We start from the raw sequence: 25,523 nt of genomic DNA, 5'->3' as shown, positions 1-25,523 counted from the left end.
TCGTTCGAGAATAGGACTGTACCAAACTCCATGTCAGATAATCAGAACTGGAGATGCTTTACAAGTCAAGCCATTCAGGCTCTTTGGTCTGGATTATGTATCTTGCTTATTTGTCCGCCTTTATTGTCTTATATCTTGTGGTGGAAGAAATAAATTAGCATGAGGTTCAGCACAACGTAGTAGTGTGAAGTAAAATGGCCGAGGGAATGTGAATTGCAGAACTTAGATACAGTATATAAATCTGAAATAGAATATTAAGGTACTTAAATAGATCCTGGAATGTATGATATCTGTATATCTGCTATAGACCTCAGGTTCTTCTTTAAACCTTCAAGGAAGCCATGAAATTTCTTCAAGACATTGATGTATTACCAGAATTTTTGTTCTATTCTGTTATTCTGTTTATTCTGACTGTTTGGACAGTCAGAAGGGAACACATTTATCAATCATAAGGAGTTACATTCACTTCTGTTCTCAATTTAGGTTGCTGATACTTACCGTACATTTGAAACATGTGAATTTCAATTGAGTAACATTGTTCAGTTAACATTTGCTAATTCCTTTTTGAGTGTATGCTGGTGAGTCACTTAACAACCATAATGCGTTTTGACCATAATTCTGGGTTCAATTACAGTCATAAATCAAGGACTACCTATATCTTAGAGAGAAAGATAAATTAAAAGTACATTTGATAAAGTCCAAAATGAAGTCCTTTTCTTAAAGTTATGACCGTTATAGACATGGGACAAAAAAAACCATTAAAGTCAATCATCTCAAGATTATTTATTTGATTACATGTTTGCTTAATAAATTTATAAAGCTATCCAACATATAACTCTGGGGTGGTATATATTAGTTAAAAAAATAATTCAAACAGAGCAAAAATAATATAAACTACAAATGAACACAGAAAAACTGAAGTTGAGAATAGTGAACATTCTCCCAATTGGATGGGGTCAATTACTATCCTAGTCTCATGCATGAGAAAAAAGTCAGGTCTTCATACATCCATCAAAGGCTAATAGTACATGGAGACTAAGGAAATGGCCTTGAAGGAAATATTCAAGGACCAAAAGAGGGTCAGGGGAACCCATCCCAGATTCTGTTTTCAGCTGTGAAGCCCTCCTGCAGTGCGGCCCTCCTGAGCTCAGGAGGACATGCGGCCTCCCGCGCTCCATTTTCACTGGCAGAAGCACTTTGGGCATTAGATGATACAGCCTCAAAGAGGTCATCTGGAGAGGAGGGGCCGAAGCTGTGACGAGACGACCTGCGATCTCAAAGCTCTGAGATCGCAGTCGACACTTTTATTGCTGGGGGGTTCCAATGGACCTAAATCATCTTGAAGAGATGGTGAACAGGAAGATTACATCCTGCTGATCTCGGCGATATTGCAAAATCTCCGAGAAAGGCAAGGGAAAGTCTTCTGCTGGTAATAAAAATTCCAGTCTGTCAAGACTGACAAAGTCAGAACGGCCCCAGAAAGGAACAGAACGATGTGGAAAGTGAAAGTGTTTCTAGCTGGTGAGAAACTTTTATTATTTTTTTAAAAATGGACTGCCTATAAAATCTAAAAACTGATTTAAATCAAAGAATAGAAGAACTTAGCGACGAATTTGATTTTTGTAATGGTTCTGGACAGTCGTTATCTTACTTTTTAAATGCTATTTACATGGATTGATTCTAAGCAAAACCTTTTCAAATGGATGGATTATTCTTTTAACATTTTTTATGACTCTCTGTAAGCTACAGATAGATTGTTTTGACTTCTAAGCTTTTATTGCTTGGCTGTTTGGCTTAAGATCTGATAAGATTTTACAGCTGTCCCTTTGAAGTTTGTTTTCGCTTGCAGAGAGTTTGCGAGTGAGTGTTTCAATCTTGCTGAGCTTCTAAAAAAAATTCAACAGCGTATTTGAACATGGCGTCTCTCCAAGGAGTACTCTCAGCGTTGCAGAGGGTGTTGGAGACAGAGGAAAGAATTGAGAGAAAATTGGAATATTTGGTGCATTTGGCAACGAAATGTGATGAAAAAACTGAGGATGTTCTTCAAACACAAAATAAGAAGATTGAAATTCAAAAAATTGAAATGGAAGCCGAATATAAAGAGATTGAGCCTGTTGATATTCGTGGCAATTGGTTTATTTCTGAGGGAAAAAGGAGTGGAATATTCGAAGAGGAATCAAATGGAGAGAAAATTTATTTCAAAGGACAGGACATAGAAGAAGAAGAAAGCATTAAAGAAATTATGGACTATGAAATACTATTTGTAAACTATTTGATAACACTGCTGATAATTAAAGATAAGCTGAAAAAGGAAACAGAAGGAGGGCATCAATATTACATGAGAGATACTACAAACAAGGAGTTGCTAAGAGGAGTCCATGCAGATTTGTTTAAGAAGATGTTTGGAGGACCGGATCCACAAATGGCAGAAGACATAAGATTGTTTTGCTATTGGAAAGATACAGGTTGATAGATGGAAGAGTATAATTTAAAACTAGCTAAACTTAGTCAAATTCAGTGATAATAGGTATAGTTATATAAAAATTGATAATGATAGTAATGTATACAATGTTGAGCTGTTACGATAAGTAATAATTGGATATGAATATTGAATGTTACCCGTGAAGGGAAGGTTAGAAATATTTTTGGACTATATATAAAGCTTATTAATAACAATAACAATAAAAAAGAACAAAATTAGACACGGCTAAGTTTTAACTAAAAGGGGGAAAATGTTATGATATAAGATATAGTTAAATAAAGAAAGGATAATGATAATAAATTATATACATGGAGGATTAGAAAAATTTGGTATTAAATATTATAGATGTTTAGCTAGAACAAGATATGAGGATTTAATGTTAATGGAGGATTTTATAAATAAGTAAATGAAATGCCAGTATGTATTAAATCTTGGTATATTTTATGATGAAGGACATTTAAATAATTATAGTCAAATAAAAATGGAGGTATGATTATGGTAATATAATAAATATTTGAGTTAAGATATTAGAATTAATATGAATTATATTTGATGACGGTGGAAGAGATGCACAAAAGCCTTTTGTAACCAACTGATACACTTTCTACAGTATGTAAAGAAGGAGGATTTGTATGTTTGTTTTGAAAATAATTTTTTTTTATTAAAAAAAAAAAGAGGTCATCTGGAACACATTCAGAAAGGCAGAAATAACCAGAGGTATGCAGCCCCACAAAAACAACTTCCCTGTGCTACTTAGGACTGTATAGGGATAACCAGCTTCTTGAACTGAACTTAAAAGCCTACAACAGTAGTGGTGCTATGCAGATGTATTGAGATGTGCCCATTATTACTAGCTACTTGCTTTCCTAATCAGTTGGTTTCAGGATAGTCTTTTAGGGTAATAATCTCTTGTAGATTATATTGCAGAATCTAGCCAATTAATAATATCAATGGTGACCAAGGCATGAATTATTATGAACGGACTTCCTGATCCAGAAACGGGTATGATTGGCAAACAAGATGGAAGTATTTAAAGGTCTTCCTGGTTTCAATTGCTACCAACTTTTCAAGCTAGATCAAATGAATATAATTATTTACTAGTACCCACTTTCCTTAAACATATAAGAGGTGGAAAATAGCCTGGTTCAGAATGGCACGATAAATGGAGAAATTAATTCATATGTTGAAATCATGCATATAGACTGGTGTTAAACATATAGAGTTACTTAACAAGATAAGCTTGGTAAAGTAAGGTGACTGGTGGAAAAATTTGAATTCTCCCTTCCAGAACTTGATGGCATTAATCTAAGTCAAGCCATCTCATTCGGGTTGCTTACTAGGCAGATAGGCCAGCATTCTAAAACAAACCAGGCTATTCTGAGTTATACATCTTTTGCTAGACAGGCCATTTACCATGGCATACTGTGTGAAGTAAGTCCCATGAATATAGCCATAAATGTTGATCTAGGTTGCTTCCAAGATTTGCTTCCATAAAGCAAATTGTTTGCTTTTGAGGAAGTCCTTTTGCATTTTTCAAGAAAAAAAAATAGTCTATTGAATTTGGTCATTCTTTCTTCGTGGAGTTTAAAATCTGAGGAAAATAACACCCAGTCATTTTAAAGTATGCTTTTCTATTTTCTTTGTGGTGTTGAGATAGTTTCTTCAATAAATATAGAATCTCATTTATTTCAGAAAACAATTTCTCCACTCCCAAACCTTGAGTTATTGTTATTGTGGAAGCTTTGCCTGCAGATTTTTTTGAGCAACTTAATCTTGACACGTCCTAGTTTCTCCATCAGTGAAGTTTCTATTCTTCCTTAATGGTTTTCATGTTTACCTGTATTTTACTCTACTGCTACTGTGATAACACAAAAAGTTTTTAAAATTATCAAGCCATTAATTTTACTAGCAACATTTATTTTTCATTATCACTATAGACTTTAATTATATCAGAGAAATGTGTTATCATAGATGCAGATTTAGAAATTGATAGGATACCTGATTAAAATTCTGCTAGTACCCTGTATAAAACGTAAACACAACATAATTTTAGATAAAATCCATTTGCTAACGGTTTTCTTCAGAACAGAAATAGAAAAAAGGAAGGTAGTTAGACATTATGAATATCTGTGGTGCCTAGCTGAAACACATAAAACTCAAAAACATTCAAATCCCTTTTTTAGAGTCTAAACAACACAGGATATTTTGGTTACAATATTCTATATTGACATAACATAAGGTCCAGCAGAAAGACAAATCTCATCTCTTTATAAATCTGCGTTATGGCAACCAGTCAGATTTTCAGGTCATCTAGATAATTTATGATGCCTTCCAGATAACAAATCATCTTCTCACCTGAAACACAGTATTTAAGTTTTACATCACGTCATAAGATGGCCTGTTCAAGGGAAAAAAGCATGAAGGGATGGCAACATAGAAGTATAGCAAAACTTCAATTTAACGGCTCATTTGGTGGGAAGGGGCATTCATTAAATCTCAATTTATGTCACTAATGTAATTTACATCTTTGGTTAAATTATATAATTGACATTTTTATATCATTCATATCCATTTATGTCAATTACATAATGATGCAAATTATACAAAAATGACATGTCTGGACTTTGTCCTTTATTTTGGGGTTAATTCTATTTGTCCATTCCATGCAGCAATAAATGGCTGGACAAAGGTCACAACAGACAAGCATACCTTAAAACAAATCTGATCACAATCAACTTACAACTTTTACTTTTTCTCGATTCTCCTCAGATTGATTCTCCATTAAATCATAGATTTCAACCTTCAGTCCAAATTTTAGATACATTTTCTCTCAGTTCCTGTTTATTCCCTAGGCCTGTGATGGAGAACCTATGGGACACATACCAGAGGTGGCACACAAAGCCCTCTCTGTGGGCACGCGCACAATCGCCAGCTGCTATTCCAGGTTCCATCATGTGCATGGGTGCCAGCCAGCTGGCCCAGAGCACATGCACATCAGCCAGCTCCTCTCTTTTGGGTTCTGGCACTCTGGTACATGCATGTTCCAGTTTTTGTATTCGGTGCCAAACAGGTTAACCATCGCAGCCCTAGGCCCTTAGCTCTTTCCTTTTTCCTATGTTTCAAACTGTCCTGTCTCTTCCCTATTCAAGCAGGGCTTATTCTCTTCCTGAAGATTTTCTTGGCTACAATTCTGCCTCTTTTCTCAATTCCAGACTAGAGAAGGGCTTAGATCCCTTCTCTTTAAAATTACTTTACCAATACCATGTGACTTTTCCAGTCTCCATTTTTTTTCTATCTTGGATGAATGAAATACAAACAAAAGGTAGAGAAGTATCTGGAAGATAATAACTCAAGACAGGTGTGGCAGGGGCTACAACACTAACCAACTATAAGGGCAATACAAAAAAAAATAGCCAATGCTAATGCCCTGCTAGTAGAGGAGATAAATAGCTTCTTCGCTCGCTTTGAGGTCAAAAGATCAGTCTCTGTGGCTCTAGCCCAAAGGCCCTCTGACCTCCAGCCACTCACCCTGGATGAACTTGAAGTGGGAGCTGAGCTGAAGGCTGTAAATCCCAACAAAGCTGCAGGTCCAAACGGGGTGTTGGGGAAAGTGGTAAAAACCTGTGCTGACCAATTGACAGGGGTTCTGACAAGGATTTTTAACATCTCCCTGCAATAGGCTAGAATCCCATCATGCTTGAAAGCAGCCACAATTATCCCAGTTCCAAAGAAAGCAGCCATAAATAGCTTGAATGACTATAGACCCATTGCACTGACGTCTATAGTGATGAAGTGCTTTGAGAGACTGGTCCTACAATACCTCAGATCCTGTCTTCCACCAAATTTTGATCAACACCAGTTTGCTTATAGAAGCAACAGGTTGACAGGAGAAGCCATCGCCACTGCTCTACATTGCACTGAGCCACCTTGAGAAATCTGGGAATTATGTCAGAATGCTTTTTATAGACTATAGCTCGGCCTTTAACACCATCTTACCAGGAATTCTCATTGAAAAGTTGACTGATCTGAATTTCCCTCCCCTCACTTGTGAATGGATCAAAGACTTCCTGACGGATTGTCCACAAACAGTAAGGGTTGGGTCCTTCATATCTTCCATGCTGAAGCTCAGGACAGGCTCCCCTCAGGGCTGTGTGCTCAGCCCCTACCTGTACTTGCTGTATACACATCAATGCATATCCTCTGATCCATCCAACATAATAACAACAGTGCTGGGTCTCATAACTGGAAGGGACAAATCAGCATACAGAGAAGAAGTCCAGAAGGTATCCACATGGTGCTCAAAAAACAACGTACATCTAAATACTAGTAAGACAAAGGAGATGGTGCTAGATTTCTGGAAGAACAGAGAGGAACCTACCCCACTGTATATCTAGGGGGGCTGTGTGGAGAGGGTTTCCTCTTTTAAATTCTTGGGAGTGCTTATTAGTACCAGATTGTACTGGATCTGGATCTGAGGACCCAGATTGTTGTTGGGGGCAATATGCTGACTCTCTGTAAACCGCTTAGAGAGGCCTGAAAGGCCTATGAAGCGGTATATAAGTCTACTGCTATTGCTATTGCTATTGCTATTGCTTATTAGTAAAGATCTCACCTGAAAAAACAACACATTTCTGGTGATTGGAAAGGCCCAACAGAGACTTCATTTCCTTAGAGTCCTGCGAAAAAATCAGGTGGAATGGCTGATTATCTCTTTCTCACCATAGAAAGTGTCCTCACATATTGCATTACAGTATGGTATGGTGGTTTAACAGCTGTGGACAGGAAGTGACTACAGAGAGTGATCAATTCGGCACAAGAAACCATTGGTTGCCCTCTGACACCACTGGATGACATCACCAGATCTCGCTGCTTCACACCCTGGTCAGTGTCTCTTTGCACTTCTACCATTGGGCAGAAGACCTCAAAGTATAGCCAGCCGAACAATCAGGTTTAAAGATAGTTTCTATCCTTGGGCTGTCAGACTTTTAAATACAACCACAATCACTCCATGCACATGCTAGATTTTTTCTTTTTCTTTCTTTTTCATTTCTGCTATAATTTTGCACTAGTGAGATTACCAATTTCATTGTATTTAAGTACAATGACAATAAAGATTATACTTATACTTTGTCCCTGGTGAAAGAGGTAGCTGTGCCTTGCCTGAGTGAATAAGAAGTCTTGAATGGAGCCCAGAGGATCAAGATTTTGCTACACGGTATACCAACAGAAGTAGGTAGGATCCTTGGATCCAACTCTTCTGAGCTTGGTTGTTTTCTTACAAGTGTTTCTTTACCATGCTAGTTAACATTATCAGTGCTAAAAGGAGAGCGGGGATGGACGATGCTGCTTAGTGTGGTAATCAAATGTCTGCAAGAAAACAGCCAAATTCAGAGAGCACCAAGGACCCCACAGTTGAACCCTGAGCTACAAATATTCTCTTCCATTGGTGTAATAGAAGTAGGATCTGTATTCCAGACATCTCCAAAAGGGATACTGTAGTAGAATTTGCTGGTTGTTTATATACAGTAGTTTGTCCTCTCAGTCTTGGTGGGGTATAGCCTCTTCCTTCATGAAACACACACACACAGACACACACACACACACCATTTAAACAAAGGCCAAAAAAAAAGAAAACCAAGGGCACATCATTATCAGCAACAAAACATTCAGATATGCAGAAAACAGCAGATAAATTATCAGGGAAGAAACAACACCCTAGTTAAGGACTATCAAGGAAGAAACCACACCAACTATAATTGACAGGACAAATTATTATATATAAGTAGGTAAAACTATTTTATATAAATAACCAGCAAACATCACTCCCCTGGAAACTGATGGTGTTACCTAGCATGGTAATGAAACATCTGATGAAAACAATCAACCTCAGAGAAACCAAGACCCCACAGTTCATTCCTCAGCTACATATATTCTCTATTGCTGGTTTCTGGGGAGCTGTTCTAGGATAGTTATTGGCCCTTATGGCATAGTTTTGTCTCCTATCAAGCAATGGTACTGGGGTGGAAAGGCCCAGCAATAGGATTGGCTCCCTTTAGAATGTTAAGTCACAAAATTCATATAGGTTGGATGCCACCGTTCACTTTTTCCACATTTTTTTTCTCATACTTTTTCTTGGAAGTTGGAAAGATTATAGCTCCCCAAGTTGCCATATCTAGAGAGAGAAAAAGACATTCTAAGAAGGGAATGTTTATGTTAAAAACAGCAACAAAGCCTGGACTTATTTATTTACATATTCGCATGCTCCTCTACTACAATGAAAGTGAGTGGCTCATTAAATCAGGTATGGTTCCCACCAGAGCTGACTGGGCCTGAAGCAGTATTTCAAAGTCGAAGTACCTGTCATTTAAAGCAATGTTTGTGGTGTGAAATTACACCTCTCTGCCACTTAAATCACTATTTCCTATCCAAAGTCAAAAGTCATTGACATTTAAATCTGTCTTAGCAAAATTCTCTCTCAAGCAAAAGCAAACAAGAAACAAAAAAAGTAACCAAAGAAGCAAATCAGAACACCGGATCTTGCCTTTTGGCATCTAACAGACAGTCCTGATAAATTTCTAGCCCTACCAACCAGAAGATTGATTATTTGGTGATGTTTTTGTTTTAGTTTCCTGTCTTTATTATTTTTATAAATAACTCAAGGTGGCAAAAATACCCAATATTCCTTCCTCCTACAATTTTGCCTACAACAGCTACCCTCTGAGTTGAGTTGGGTTGGGTTGGGTTGGGTTGGGTTGGGTTGAGAGAGTGACTGGCCCAAAGTCCCTGAGTTGGCTTTCATGACTAAGGCAGGACTAGAACTCACTATCTCCTGGTTTCTACCTGCTGCCTTAATCACTGTTTGATCCTAGTCCCTCTTTAATGTTGAACATTGCTTACTCCTACTCCATCTTGAAATGTCCAGGATTGGAACCTTTAAGCTATGATATATTGGGATAAGTTTTATTCCTAGCCAGAGAGAACACATAACTGTAGGAGAAGAGCAGACTGACCTGGAAGGCAGAGTTAAATGTGTCATCAGTTTGGAATCATTGTGTTGCCACAAAAGACCGAGGCTCAGCCACCTAATGAATTTGTTTAACCCTTTTCTAGCACCCATTTAGATTTTACCTTTAATTGACTAAATCATTGTGTATAGGTAGTAATAATAAACCCTTCTGTCCTTTGAACATAACAAATGTTCTTGGTTATTAGTACCTGACAACAACTAGATCAAAACACAGATGTGTCTGCAGAGAATCTGAATTTGTAGTGACTCTACCCAAAAACAAAGCTTTCAGCCATTATATATAGGTGATAAAATTTCCAAATAAGCAGTTGCATGATACTTACATGTATTGTGGACACATATTCAGCATGCACAATTTTTCACACAAACATATAAGAAACTTTTAAGAATTTGTCCCATGCTAAATAATTTTAGAGTGAAAGTTCTTTATTACAAAGCATGTAAAACTTTGCTGGCTTTCTGTATACTGGCCTGAAATTGAAATATACAGTTTATATTATTCTTATAGCTTCGGACGGGAGGTATAACTTTATTCGCAATATGTTTTGGAAGAGATTGACAATACTACTTAGAAACTTATGACCTTTCTGCAAAATTTAAAATTGTTTTTCACACTTCCAATACCAACTTCTTCATTTGGTAGAAATATGTTTAGAGAATCCAGATTGAATTGTAAGGTGTTACAAACCATCTGTTTTCATTTCACTATATACCTTTCTTCAGAAGGGAAACAGATGAAATTGGACATTGGCTTTAAACTATGGAGTTTGTATTTGGTGATGTTTTCCATTTCTTAGGGAAAGTATCTGAGAACATGTTATTTTTTATTTATCTTGCCAGAAGGGTGTACTGATGACTAAGGTCCAATACTGTTAAAATAAGACATGAGATATTGATTATTTTTTTTAAAAAATTAAGCTTTTGTTTTGCTTCTGTTTATAGCATTTTAGAGGCTATTGGAAATATTGCATTTCCCAGGAAACATTCATTATCAGAAGCATCCTCTTTTTGCATAATCCTCTGATAAAAGAATCCTCTAAAATAGCAGTAGACTTATATACCGCTTCATAGGGCTTTCAGCCCTCTCTAAGCAGTTTACAGAGAGTCAGCATATTGCCCCCAACAATCTGGGTCCTCATTTTACCCACCTCGGAAGGATGGAAGGCTGAGTCAACCCTGAGCCGGTGGGATTTGAACCGCTGACCTGCTGATCTAGCAGTAGCCTGCAGTGCTGCATTTAACCACTGTGCCAGCTTGGCTCTTAAAGCCGAAGGTTGGTGCTTCCATTGCACAGACAAGACACTGGTTAAAACAAAGACAGCTAAATGCAAGGCATCAGGCTTGATAGCTGTTCTTTGGTCTCTTGCCAGGTTTAATAGTAGAGCTCTGAATGTATTTAGCAGTAAGTCCAAGTGGCTAGAGGGAACACTTTTCTGAGTGGCTGGAGAAACTCAGGGGATAAATAAAGACAAGGATAAAGAGAATGGAACAAAGCTGGCAGTTGTGAGCATTAAAAAAAATAGCTTGGCTTCAGTTATTGGTACTTCTCACATTGAATGAGATGTATTTATGGCCAATTTCCAGCTTCTTTTCTTTCTTAAGTCTCTCTGAGTTCAGTGAGATGTACTTCTTAGTAGGTTTTTTTTAAAGACTCTAGAGCAGGAGTGTTCAACTTTGGCAACTTTAAAACACATAGACTTCAACTTCCAGAATTTCCCAAAAAGCCAATTCTGGGGGTTGAAGTCCACAAGTCTTAAATTTGTCAAAGTTGGACACCTCTTCTCAAGATTGTGACCTCCCACCAAATAGTGCATAGGGTGAAATTCAGCAGGTTCTGACAGGTTCTGGAGAGCTGGTAGCAGAAACTTTGAGTAGTTTGGAGAACCGGCAAATACCACCTCTGGCTGGCCCCAGAGTGGGGTGGGAATGGATATTTTGCAATATCCTTCCCCCAGGAGTGAGGAGGGAATGGAGATTTTGCAGTATTTTTCCCTGGAGTGGGTGGGAATGGAGACTTTGCAATATCCTTCCCCAGGAGTGGGGAGGGAATGGAGATTTTGAGGTATCCTTCCCCTGCCACACCCACTAAGCCACATCCATAGAACTGGTAGTAAAAAAAATTGAATTTCACCACTGATTAATAACTTGGGTAGATGATAGTCTCCTAAATGTGTTCAAGGAATCTTTTTATTTTTATTTGTCAACATGGGCTGAAAAGCGATATGAGAATTTTTTTATCATGAATTCCTGCAACATAAACAACAACATCCAGAGATGTTTGCTGTAATTATATAGGAAACTGATTTATTGTAAACATGTACAGTTAATTTCTTTGTTTCGGCAAAAGCAGAATTAAAACAAGAACAGATACATGTGGTCCTTGACTTACAAGTTCATTTAGTGACCATTCAAAGTTACAACGGCATTGAAGAAAGTAATTTAGGACTGTTTTTCAGTTACAACCCTTGCAATATCTCCAGGATCCTGTGATCAAAATTCAGGTGCTTGGTAACTGGTTCATACTTATGACCATTGCAGCATCCCGGGGTCATGTGATCGCTTTTGCCACCTTCTGAGAAGCAAAGTCAATGGGGAAACCAGATTCACTTAATTGCCAGGTTACTAATTTATCAACTGCAGTAATTCACTTAACAACTGTGGCAAGAAATGTTGTAAAATGGGGCAAAACTTACTTAACAACAGAAATGAGCTCAATTGTGGTTGTAAGTTGAGGACTACCTGTATTTGAGGTGATTTGGTAATGATGGAACACTTTTACCCAGGACAGATTTGATAAAATCCTCATCATGTCAGTGGAGATTAAATTGGACAAAAGACTGATATATTTCTTGGTGACATGTAAATGCTTTTGGTAGGATTTTCTGTAATGAGAAACTTGATTGATGTATGGGTTTGTCTAGCTCTGTTAATGCTGTGCACAAACAACAGCATCTTTTCTAGATCATCCATTTTTTCTTCCTCTAAGAAATGCTTCTTGGGTTTTCTCCACTTTTATTTCAAATCTGTCCTGCTACTGAGAATGTGGTACGCTGGGTTTTAAATCTTAATCAGTGTTTATTGGTGACAGTTACAGTGTATTCTCCTATATTTACATGAATTATTTGACAATGTGTCAGGTGAGTCAATGAAAGCTTCTTGTTCTGGGTGATGGAAACGCACCTTCTTCATTGAAACATTTTATTTATAACAAGTGAGATTAAGGTGCTAGATCAAGAGTGAGAAATCCAAGTTTTTGTCATGACTTGGGCACAGAATCAAGCTGGGTGACCTTGGGCCAGTCGCTCTCCCTCAGCCCTAGAAAGAAAGCAAGGACACACATTTCCACAGATTTTTCCTAGATTACCATATTTTCCCCGAGTATGAGATGCACCGGAGTATAAGACGCACCAAGGTTGTGAAGAGGTTGTGAAGAGGTAGGTAGAGGGATAGAGAGGGAGAGAAAGAAATACAGTAGATAAGGAGAGAGAGAGAGAGAGTAGGTAGGTAGGTAGGTAGGTAGGTAGGTAGGTAGGTAGGTAGGTAGGTAGGTAGAGGGCAGGGGTGGGTTTCTCACCCCGTTCCAACCGGTTCGGTTGGAACGGGGCCGGCAGCGTCCTCGTGCACGCGCGTGGCGTACTAGCGTCTGTGCGATGCTCCAGCTGCTCCTGGAGGATCGTGCAGGCGCTGTATGCGTCCTGCACATGCGTGGAAGCGCAGAACTCATCAAAACTGGGTAAGGAGCGCGGGCGGGTGGACCCTTCGCCGTTCCCAGAAGTTACTTACTTCCGGGTTCGCCGACCAACCGGTTCGCAGGGACCGCCGCGAACCGGTTGAAACCCACCCCTGGTAGAGGGATACAGAGAGAGAAATACAGTAGGTAGATAGGGAGAGAGAGTAGGTAGGTAGGTAGATAGAGGGAGGGAGAGAGAGAAATACAGTAGGTAGGGAGGGAGAGAGAGAAAGTAGGTAGGTAGATGTTTCCAGGTGTATTTATCCATGTGCTGGAGAAGGACAACCTGCAGCACCTAAGTCTTTGTTTCTGCTGGCACAGCACTTGATCCATGTAATTCTCATCAATTACTCTAACTAAAGAGCTTTCTGAAAGGGGGGAAGTTTTTGCACTCTGCAAACCTCCCCACCCTTTTTTTCAAATAAAAGGCAAGAATACCCTTGTGAGGGCTTGCAGAGTGCTCCTGCGGGATGGGGGGGCAAAAAAGAGCAAAAAAACACCAATTTTTTGCGAAAACGGGCCGGTTTTTTTGCCAAATAAAATTGCATGCATAGCGTTATGGAGGCTTATAGAGTGCTGCTGGGGGAGGGGCAAAAAATGGGCCATTTTTTGCTCATTTCTGCCCTCCCCAGCCCCTGAGAGTTCTCTGAAAGCCTTCATAAGGCTAGGTACGGCCATTTTGGTGAAGGGGGTGGGGCTTCGGGAGGCAAAAAAATGCCGTTTTCGATGTATAAGATGCACCCAGATTTTCAGCCTCTTTTTTTCAGGAAAAAAGGTGTGTCTTATACTCCCAAAAATACGGTACTACATAGATTTGTCCAGGTATTCCCCAGGAGTTAGGCCTGATTTGAATGAGGAAGAAAGAAAAACAAGAGTCCATTGGCATCATTATTTTTTTTATTCCAAGCAAGATATGTGAAATATGTTTAAATCCAATGAAATGAAATATTTTTATGGACAGATATCTTCCATATTAAAGGAAACAAACATTATGTTGCATTGTGCATTGCATTATTCATCTATAGAATATACGTGATAATACTCTAGATATGAATATTAAAAAATAAAAGATTGTTTTAAAAACAAGCAGTATTTCTTAATGCAGTAATTAGTGCATCAGCCATGAATAGAATTAGCAATTAGGATTGTCTGAGATCGGGGCAGAAATCAATTTCAAGCATCCCATATGTGTGAATGTGTTTAGAGAAATAATTGGAAAACCCTATCAACAAAGCTATTAGTTCTCATGGAGAAAATCATGTTTGCATGGGAAGGTCTTCTCCAAATTTATGTTAATAGCATAGTTGGCAATATTAAGAGAGCCTGCGTAACCTTTATGTTTTTGTGCTGGCTTCATCACACCCCCAGTACATATAGGTACAAAATCAACTAGAATAAAATGGGATTTGGCTAGTTAGAATTAATTTATACTGATTTGTATTATTGCATTGATTTCTATTTATTTCTGAATTTAAATGCAAAGAGTTCAGAAGGTTCACCATTTGAATGTTCATTTAACCTAATCAACATTCTCATGCTAAACATTTCTCCTCAATTTGTACATTACTGTCATTCTACAACAGTAATAATAAATTACCGAATTCCAGAAATAAAGGTTTAGACTTATGCATGCTTACATTTAAAAACAGCAACAGCTATTCTTATTTCTACAGTTTATACAGCATTTATTTTTCATACTGACCCTTGCAGGGTAAAACACACCAGTGTGAGGGACTTGCTCTAATTCAAAATCATTAAACATTTTTGTCAGTTTATCAATGTTTTTGTTCATGTAACAAATAATAATGTCTTTAAGGAAGTAGAAGCAATTTCTCAGTGGTCTTCTTTGAATTGTTTCTTCTACAGAATCCAATCTGGCTCCTATCTCAGCACTGGTTGGTTCACCTTAATTCTAGCGATGGATGCCTGCTACAGAATACATGTCTACGGAATGATAAATGACACCTACTGCAAGTAAGATCACAGCACATTATTTTGATGCGTCCACAGAACTAATGCCCTGTCAAAATTTCACGATTCATTTTAATATCATAAACCCGACAAATGCATTAGCCAGCCGCCTCCTAGCAGAACTATATTGACATGGCACTTTATTGACAGTGTATTTAGACCCTCCATGATACTCTGCATTGATTAAATAAAAGTATTTATAAAAATGTAATGTCCAATGTTGCAAAGGCCTTTTAACATCAAAGAACTTTCTGCCAAGTTTGACTGAACTGAGATAATAGGAAAGTATATTTGCTTTCCGCAGTTTTTGTACAGTTGAGAATGTTCAGGTGAGGAAGCACAAATATGTTCTTGAGCAGATTTTGAGCAAACTTTGCAAATTCCCCCATCTTTCACAGTGCCATCACTTGAATAAAGAGGCTGATGTGCAATTATTTCCTACCAGATTAGAAACCTATGATAAACCATACACGCATTAGGAAGTTCTGTTACAGCAGTAAAAAGCTCAAGTTCAGAGTTGGCTACACAAATCAGTGCTTTGTGGACATAAAGTGAGATCCAATTTAAGGAAAGTCTAAAAGACAAAAAAAATATTGTATCTGTTGTTTACCCTTCTTGGCAAAGCCTCCTTATGTTCCATGAATTAGAAGGTTACACTCCCAGAGCTTTCTCTGCCAATTAAAAGCGTCAAAAAATAGCAACACAGTTTCCTGTCATTCTGAAGAATGAAGCTTAAAAAAGTTGTTTTGTGATCTCCCCAAAGGCTGAACATTTTTTAAATAATAAAAACAGACACACAAACACCCTTCCCTAATAAGCAGAAACCAAACCTATAAATTCACTTATAAGCCTGGTGTAGCCTAATGAACAAGATGTTATATTGTTTTCATAATTCCCTGTTTAAGACAGCATTGCTTTCCTTTACTAATTACCTTCTGAGTCTAAAACTATTTTGACATAGTTATATTTATATATATAAGACTCTATTCTATTACCTTTAGATTTTGTCTAAATGTAGATTTAGATAATCTAGTATGTGTAAACACAGACATACACACACTATGTGTATATACATACCAGGGGTGGGTTTCAAAAATTGTTCGAACCTACTCGGTGGGCGTGGCCTCCTTTGTGGGAGTGGCTTGCTACACATGTGACCGGATGGGAGTGGCTTGCTAATGCCGCCGCCGCTACCGCCCCCCCCGCCTTTGGCCACGTAGTACACGCGAGCCCACGGCTTTTGCAAGGGAAGGCCTGGAGGCCTTCCCTCGCAAAAGCTAGGCTGCCGCCCCCCACTTCAGCCGCTAATGCCGCTAACGCCGCCGCTGCTAACGCCGCCCCCCCACCCGCCTTCGGCCGCGTAGTACACGCGAGCCCGTGGCTTTTGCAAGGGAAGGCCTGGAGGCCTTCCCTCGCGAAAGCTAGGCCACCGCCCCCCCACTTCAGACGCTAACGACGCTAACAACGCTAACAACGCTAACAAAGACAACGCTAAGGATTCAGCCACTACCTCCGCCACTGCTACCGCCGCCGCTACCACTGCCCCCCCCAGCTTCGGCTGCGTAGTGCACGCGAGCCCACAGCTTTCGTGAGCGAAGGCCTGGAGGCCTTCCCTCATGAAAGCTGGGCCACCGCCACCCACCCGAAGCCTCCCGAGTCCCGCTGCTGGGGCTTTGTTGCTTACCTGAGGGGGAAGCAGCAAGCGAAGGCCGAAGGGAATTTTCAAATGGAGGTCAAGCGCGAAAAAAGCTTCGCTTCGCCTCCAGCCAGCTCACTGATTGGACTCCAGCCAATCAGTGAGCGGCAGGCTGGGCTTAGTGCGGACGGGCAGGGGAGCGAGGGAGCGAACTGCGGATGGGCGGGGGAATGAGCAAGTGAGCTGCAACACGCCGGCAAAAGGGCGCTTTGCAGCGACAGGGGCCAGGACCGGTACCGATGTTCCCGGAAGTTAATTACTTCCGGGTTCACCAACGAACCGGTTCATGCGAACTGGTGCGAACTGGGAGGAACCCACCCCTGATACATACATAAAATCTAAATGTAATAGATGTATGGTACACACACACACACACACACACACACACACACACACATACCTGAATATCCCAAATATATAAAAACTTTATCTGTTTATTGCCATGTTTCAGAGATATTGATTAGATAGACCAAGGGTGTCAAGTCAAGGTCTGGGGCCGGACCTGGCCTGCAGAATGCTTAGATTTAGTCTGTGGGGCTGCCTTGGAAACAGCAAAGGACTGGCCCACAGTGCCTCTGCCAATGAAAATGGAACTTGGGAGGGCCACAGGTCCATTTTCATTGACAGAAGCCGAAAATGGGAGTTCAGGAGCTCATTTTCACTGGCACTCAGGTCAGGTCATCACAGGCGCCCCCAACATGAGTGATGTCAAGCTGGCCACACCTACCCTGGCCACTCCCACCCCAGCCCCCTGAGGTCAAACACAACCCTGATGCAGCCTTCAATGAAATCATGTTTGACACGCCTGAGTTAGACAGATGATAGATAGATAGATAGATAGATAGATAGATAGATAGATAGATGATAGATAGATAGATAGATAGATAGATAGATAGATAGATAGATAGATAGATAGATAGATAGATATAAAATCATTTTGTGGAAGCTGCTTTTAGAAGTAAAAGTCCTTTGTAAGGACAATATTCTTTTAATGAAATATTGGCGCTGGCATTGCCCATTGCTGCTGCCACCTATGCTGACTCCACACACCCTATTTCTGGCCTCCATGTGTCCCGTTTTCAGCCTCCGCGCATCCTGCTTTCAGCGCATTCCATCTGGTGGGGATAGGTGGCAGTGGCGATGGGCAGCACCAGCGGCAATGGGCGGCAGTTATCCCCGCAGCCTGGAACTGCTGATCTGCTGTCTTCCCCAACAAGTAGACAAGGTAGCTGGCAGAGTCGATTGTAAGCAGATGGTGCAGAGGGGAACTGCCCACCCTGCCAATAGGAGTCAATGGGAGCCCTTGACTGCCTCATTACTAGGACAAATGAAGCTGCTGTTCCCTGCACTGCTTAGCCTGCTTTCCACCCAGCCATACACAAGAGCCCTCAGCCAGCTCCAGAGCCCAACAGGTTGCCATGGACCTTTCTGTTCATCTATACTTTTTTTCCCAGTTTAATCATGACTTAAAAATTGAAAGCAATTTATTGACTAGTCAAATGCCTCTTCATCCAAAGATTGAAATGAACAAAATGAGTACAAATAAGTTTCCCAGGTGATCTTTTACCAAATAGACAATGCTACTCCTGACAGGTTATTTTAGTATTTGAAGTAATTTCAGCTTCCATTTATTGAAATACAATTTGACCAATCAGTACAATGCTCTAACCCCAAAAATGTCAGACAAAAGAGGCCAAGATCTCACTCTGAACAATATAAATAATAGAAGAAATAGTATGACATTTATATTTAGGCTAAAGTTTTAGGCAGTGTTATGTTAGAGGATGTCCCAATGAATTCCACATGGCTTACATCTCAGTACACATCAGAGGTGGGTTCCTACCAGTTCGCACCTATTCGGTAGAACCGGTTCGTCAAATCTACCGAACCGGTTAGAAGAGGTTCCACCAGTGGACCCGGAAAGCAGGCCACACCTACAGAAGAGGTTCCAAAATTTTTTGAAACGCACCACTGGTCCTTGGATATGATTATTCTACACTATCATGCTCATATTTTTTAAAAGGCATCTTTGGTTTGCGTTAAAACAACTTCAACACACGCCATGTTCTGATTGCACTACAAACGCAGTAGTCATCCTTACCTTTCACAGAGGCATTGAGTTTTACAAATATGAGCATGATAGTGTTCATCTATACTTTTGACAGGTGCACTCAGCCAATGTGAGACACAGCCCTCCTAACAGAGGCCATCTTGTGTCATTCTGTAAATGGGAACTAGTGTCACAATTCTATGGGCTCCATTTTAAGGTTCTATGGGTTTTAAAGTTCGTGGTGATGACATCAATTTGCAGAATATTGTAAGAGGTGAGGAACAGGCCAAAAATCTGAGTGAGCCAAGATTGCAGTCATTGATCAAAACAGTCATGTGACATCTTGCTAAATAACTGCTTCACTTAATAACTGAAATTTCAGACCCAATTGTGGTCATAAGTCAAGTACTGCCCATATAATCATCTTCTTTAAACGACCCCATAATCCCTTGCAGAGCGGAGTCTGGGCAACTGAATGGAGCTGAGTGTTTACTGGCCAGATGCCCTTCCTGTCGGCAATGCAGAGTTATATTCAGCAGATATATTCTCAGTGTTCCCAGAGAGAGAAATATCTGTCTCTACGTAGGATCGAACTCACAGCCTCCTGATTGTGAAGCGAGAGCTCCACCTCTAGCTCACTACACCACTAGTACTGCCCATATAATAATTGTAGAATATTATAACTGTGGTTATAATACCTCTTTGTCTACCATGTTTGATAGCTTTGGTGTCTGTGTGTTCAGATATGTTAATCAGCATATTTCTAGCTTCTGATTTAGGCACTTCTACACTGTCACTGCTTCTATCCTCCAGTTCCATGAAAGCAATTTGAAGGTAATAGGTGAGAGCCTTCTCGTCTGCCAACTTTTCAATGCTGACGGGGGAAAGGGTTATCAATTCTTCAGTTACTGGAAGTCTCAAAGAAACAAGCATTCCCTCCCTTCTCCTCCATAAAAAAACAGCTGGGAAGTTCACTGGGCCAGAGTTTGTACAAGTGTGGAAACCGACCACCCATAATGTCTCATAGTCCTTCAAAGAAATTACTAACTTTATTGTGGTTTCAAATAGACGGCAGCTGAGCCAGAATATGAATAAAATGGACTTGTATGTTTTTTTTAAACATAGTCTTCATGCTAATACCACAAAGGCCCAAAGCTGCTTTCACACTGGCCTTGAATCAGGCTGTAAGAAAAGTATTGCTGGCATTGGCTTTTTCTGTCATGCCATTGCAGAGTCAGAATCTTTTCATACCCAAGGATGACAATCATGGCCCTGTTTGGAACTAGAACAAAAGGCTTCTCTCTTTGCTTTGTCACACTACAAGATGTAATTCAGCTAGAATCTGTGTGTTAGCAGACATACTGCATGATAAAATGAAAGCCACCATAACTCTCCACCATCCTTACAATATGCCATAGAACTTTACCTGTTACAGTCGCAAGTGTGAAAAATGATCATAAGTCATTTTTTTCCCAGTGTGATTGTAACTTCAAGCAGTCACTACATAAAGGGTTGTAAATCAAGGACCACCAATCTATCTTTTTTATAGATAAAGCAGCCTTCCCTAACCTGGGGCTTCCCATTTGTTCTGACCTGATATTTCCAGAATTCTAAGTCAACATGGCCATTCTTTTCTGGAATTTTGAAGGTTGTTATTGCAAATATGTGGGTGTTACAGGTGAGAAAATGCTGTTTGTACCCTTATGGATAGACGTGTGTATAGCATATTTATTTATCAAATGCATATCTAAGTGACTCTGGGAGGCTCACAAATACAAACAAAAAAGCCATATAAAAGAGACATAATTAGAACGAAGAACAGAATAAAAGCGGAGGTTAAAAGGAGATTTCTAAGGCAGAGTTAACATCCTCGAGCGACTAACCATAACAATCCAGGTTGCATGCCACTCTTGAATCTCCAAGCCAGTTGACAGAGGCAAGTCTTCACACAATGCCAAAAAGCCAAAAGACTATGGGTCAATTTCACTGCTGAGAACAAAATATTCCATGGGATGGGGGGCAGCAGAAGAGAAGGATCTCACCATTGTGATGACATGCGGGGAGAGGGAATAGTATTTCATGGATGTCTGTGTTTTGAATTTGTTCTAGGTCAGAAGGCTTTAAGAAAGTTCCGTATCATTACTATGAACCTGGGAGGAGTGAATGCGATGAGTACTTCCTTCATGAAAATGCACCCTACGGAGGCCACAGGTTCATCACAGAAAAGAAAGTATTTGCCGAATGGTCTAAGAAACATGCAATAACATTTACACACCCTAATTGGACTTTGTCTTGATGCTGGTTGTCTCAAACTTCCACAACAGATTTCAATGACAGTCCTCCTTAGGTGATAGCGCAGAAAGTGATGGTTCTGCTGTGTGCTGTTTGTGTGTCTGTGTGTACTCAGCTGTGGAGGATTTTTATTCTGTCTCATTTTAACTGGATTTTTTTCTTTCTTAGAAGATCAACTTGGCCACAGCTTATTTGCTTAGAGGATGAACTTCTGCTATGAGGGGAAAACACCATCCTATGCAAGCTCAGTGCTGTGCTGAGTTCTGTGGATAATGTCTCTAGTACTTGAATTTAAATGACAAATGTTACTATTAAAGTAACCCGCCCACCTTTTGGGCAGTAACAGCCAGACAAATCAGTCTTGTAAATATACAGTTTGCTTAGCTGCAGATTTACTGCAAATGAGCTACTTAGAGATGTGCTAAGAAGATCCTGATTGCACTTGATTTCTTTAAGAGGGCTGACTAAGTCTGAACTCAGAGACAATCCATATGACAGATTGCCCACCATCACCTCCAGGTGTTCTGACACGGTCTCCATTTTCTCAACATGTATTTATTTAAGTTATATCCCCTTTTTGGAGCACAACTAAGAATGGTGTCTAAGTCCCAGTATATAGTTTTGGGCAATGACATTTCTTGTGATCGCGAGTGATTTTCAGTTCCCGAACACCTACCTCACCAAGGGTGTTGTGAAGATAAATCAATGCAACTGCAGTTATTTTTTTTAGCCAATCAAATATGCTTATTTATATTTTTTATATAAGTTCATGGATTCTTGACACATATTCCTCCTTATCTCCTATTTAAGAATACTAAACCCGTGTGTATGAAATTATTTCTTTGAAACTCTACAGCGACATTCCAACTCCAAAAGCTCGGTGTGGATTAATTTCTTCAAAAGATTCTTTTTCGCATATTTTTTCCTCCCTTTGATGGTAAGAGAGCCTGGAATGCTTAATAGCTGCCCATGTGTAATTGAAGTGCTGCACGCCTTGTTTTATCCATGTCACAGAGAGCATACAAAGCATTCGATCATTTAAATTCCATTTTACTTAGAAAGATTTATTACAGAGATACGAGATCTAAAAAGCAGGGAAGAAAGAAGTGACAGATATTATAGTGAAATTTCATTCTATTTTTAAGTTGAGGAACCATTTCAATTTATATCAGAAGTGTGTGTGTGTGTGTGTGTGTGTGTGTGTGTGTGAGAGAGAGAGAGAGAGAAACAGCCTAAATAACTTCAAGTTCCATATCATTTCAAGATGTTCCTTAAAAATCTGCAAAATACTTGGATATCCTTATTGTAATACTGTAATCATACTGCTAAAACTTGAAAAAACAGTCGTATTGATCATTTTTGTATAAAATGCTCAAAGAGGCTAGTATTGAATTCATCCCACATTTTGTATTGCTTTGCTGAATCATGAAAAGGCGATAGCAAAGTCATATATTTTTATGTATTAAAAAGTTTGTATAAGGACTGGCTTTTGTATTGTATATTTGTATATGGCGGTCTATAGGTCCTATATAATCCTATTTCCACTATTTCCAAGTGCCATGCTGCTACATATTGTGGTGGTTGTGTATTTTGACCCAAGGATAGTTCTTTCCTGCTCCAGTATCCAAAGGTAAATTGTTCATTCAGAAATTTTGGTAACTTCTAGTAAGTTACCACAAGTCTCTATTTTATTTGGGAGCTTGTCACTACCTCAAAGACAACTCAAAGTTGTGTCAGATGGTTCAGCAGTCAAGGGTTATAATAGAATATGTGTATGGAAAATATCATTTACCATCAGTATATTGTAGTGCTCTGCATTTTTATTCTTCTTCTGTTGATTCCAGTTTTTTCCTCCATGACTACATTATTTCTTCTAATTTGTTTGAATTGTTTTCATATGCTATATATCTTTTTGAAAGCCAGGTGTTTCTCTTTTTATAGAATTTCATATGCATTGTATTTGGTAGCTATAGCATTATATGAATGCTAATGAGATATTAAAGTAGGATTTAGGAATTTATGATCACATGTATAACACCCATATCCATTTTATACTACCTCCATAATACAGTTTCCTTCCAGAAAATCCTCCTAGTTACAACAGTGTCAAGAATACTTGATTCCTAGACATCCTCAGTATTTCTCAGAATTGCATGAACAAATTAAATCACTTTGGAGTCTGTAGGGTAGATGTTCACAGAGAAGAACCAATCAAAGTGAGAGCTGAAAGTTTTAATACTAAGTCATTGGCACATCTAAAAAAAAGAAAGAAAATAGAAAGAAAAGAAAGAAAGAAAGAAAGAAAGAAAGAAAGGAGAAACTTGGTTGTCGTTTAACTGTTCCCTTGCTTGTGTTGTACAGATCTCTTTGATCTTAATAGTTTCTGGGTTTGCCATTTGGGAGAAATCATAAGTTGGCAATTTGAATTTGCTGCCCTTGAATTAATTCCAAACTTTCTTCTGAACAATTGGTTCTTCAGCTTTGTAGAAAGAATAGCTTGTCATTCCATAGAGGCAAAGAGAAGAAAAAGCAGGAGAAGGTAAAAACAAAAAAAATAAAATAATGGAATGGCAAAGAAAAGGAGAGTAACATCCATACTATATTTGGCTCCGGTTCCGTATTTCATCAACCTTTGCCTTTTCCATTGCTAGGTCACATTATCTATGATGGAATAAGACCTTCAATACAAATCTACCCACAACAGATGAATTGATTTTCCACATAAAACTACCCTAATGATTGAGTCATGTGCCCTGCAGTGTTTTGGATTCAATTACAGGTAGTATTCTACTTATAACCATTCATTTAGTGACCATTTGAAGTTACAAGAGCATCGAAGGCTGGTTTTCACCCTTACAATCATTGCAGCATTCCCACGGTCACATGATCAAAATGTAGAGGCTTGGCAACTGGCAAGTATTTATGACAGTTGCATTGTCCTGACTAATGTGATTGCTGTTTTTAACCTTCCCAGCTGGCTTCTGACAAGCAAAGTCAATAGGAGAAGCCACCTTCACTTAACAAATATATGATTTACTTAACAACAGTATAAAAAGTTGTAAATGGGGCAAAACTTTCTTAACAACTTCCCTGCATAGCAGTAGAAATTTTGGTCTCCATTTTGGTCATAAGTTAAGGACTACTTGTAATAGAATTTGAGTAACATTTGCATTAATAGCCTCATACATTCAATTCACCTTCTGCCTTGTCTTTTATCTTAGCACCCTCTGTACTGTTGTACAATCATTTTATCATATAAAATATTTTTTCTTTATCTTGATCTTAAGTACTTATAGGCTAGCATAACTGAAGACCACTATTAATGAGCACATTTTCTTAGGTTCCTTTTCTACATTTCTTCATCTTATACCTTTCAAAATTGCCACTCAAGTGTGGTTTTAAGGACGGAGCTAGAAATTATTATATTCCTAGCAGAATTATAACTAATTATAACTACCTAATTATACCTAGCATTTATACTCACATATTTTAAGAGTGAACGTGTTCCTCCAGAGTATCCCATTCATTGAAGAATATAATATCTGTAATAAAAACAGCAAAAATATTGATCTAGTAACTGGTAGTAATGATGAAGAATCCATTTTAGTTCCAATTGATTATAGGAATTGACTTCCAAGTAAGAACATTGGAATCAAAAGCTAACTTTAGAACTGTAAACTTTCCTGACTGAAAGTAGGTTTCAGTGAAACTTACAATAGTTAAACAGTACAGAAATTATATTTAACTTGCACTTACTTTATTGAATTTAATCTCATTCCACAAGTAAAACAGATTTTAAAAACCTATGCTAACTAGCGCCAACTATCACCAATTATCATTAAAAGACCTAAGAAAATAACTTAGATACCAAGTTAATTTGTTATTAGCTACTTCACAATCCAGAGCATCATAAATTACATAAATACTGTATATGCTGCACTGAGAGAGATTACAACCATCCGTTGCAACTTTTTTTCCCTCAGTTATAATAAATTAATTAAGAAAGCTTTAATGGTCCACTAATTGTGCTCTCTCATTTGGAATGGAGATGAAGAATACGTTTTGGGAGTTAACAAGATAAAAACTCAATAATTTGATCAAATAAGAAACTCAAGCTAATAAGAATAAACATGGGGAAATGCCTCTTCTCCATGAGATGTCTGAAAATGATTTGGTGAATAGCTTGAGATGCTTGAAAGAGCAATTTAGCTGTGCAAGTGCAAGTTAGGATTTTAAAAATGCCATTGGAAAAATTGAAAATTGAAATATAGGAAC

General features: G+C 38.8%; 1 protein-coding gene across 1 annotated transcript in view; it reads left to right on the top strand.

Moving 5' to 3' along the window:
- Positions 1–22,354, top strand: part of ST6GALNAC3 (ST6 N-acetylgalactosaminide alpha-2,6-sialyltransferase 3) — a 323,722-nt gene extending 301,368 nt beyond the window's left edge. The window contains exons 4-5 of the mRNA XM_087719451.1: positions 15,106–15,213; positions 21,066–22,354. Coding sequence (XP_087575577.1) covers positions 15,106–15,213; positions 21,066–21,252 — 295 coding nt within the window. The 3' untranslated portion in view covers positions 21,253–22,354. The remainder of the gene's footprint in view (positions 1–15,105; positions 15,214–21,065) is intronic.
- Positions 22,355–25,523: the final 3,169 nt, after the last annotated feature.

The sequence above is a fragment of the Thamnophis sirtalis genome, unplaced genomic scaffold, assembly GCF_051295495.1.
Source record: "Thamnophis sirtalis isolate CommonGarterSnake01/CBP01778 unplaced genomic scaffold, rThaSir2_p1.2 scaffold_7, whole genome shotgun sequence".
Classification (NCBI taxonomy): Eukaryota; Metazoa; Chordata; class Lepidosauria; order Squamata; family Natricidae; genus Thamnophis; species Thamnophis sirtalis.
The sequence above is the reverse complement of the archived record's forward strand: the minus strand, read 5'-3'. Positions and strand labels throughout refer to the sequence as shown.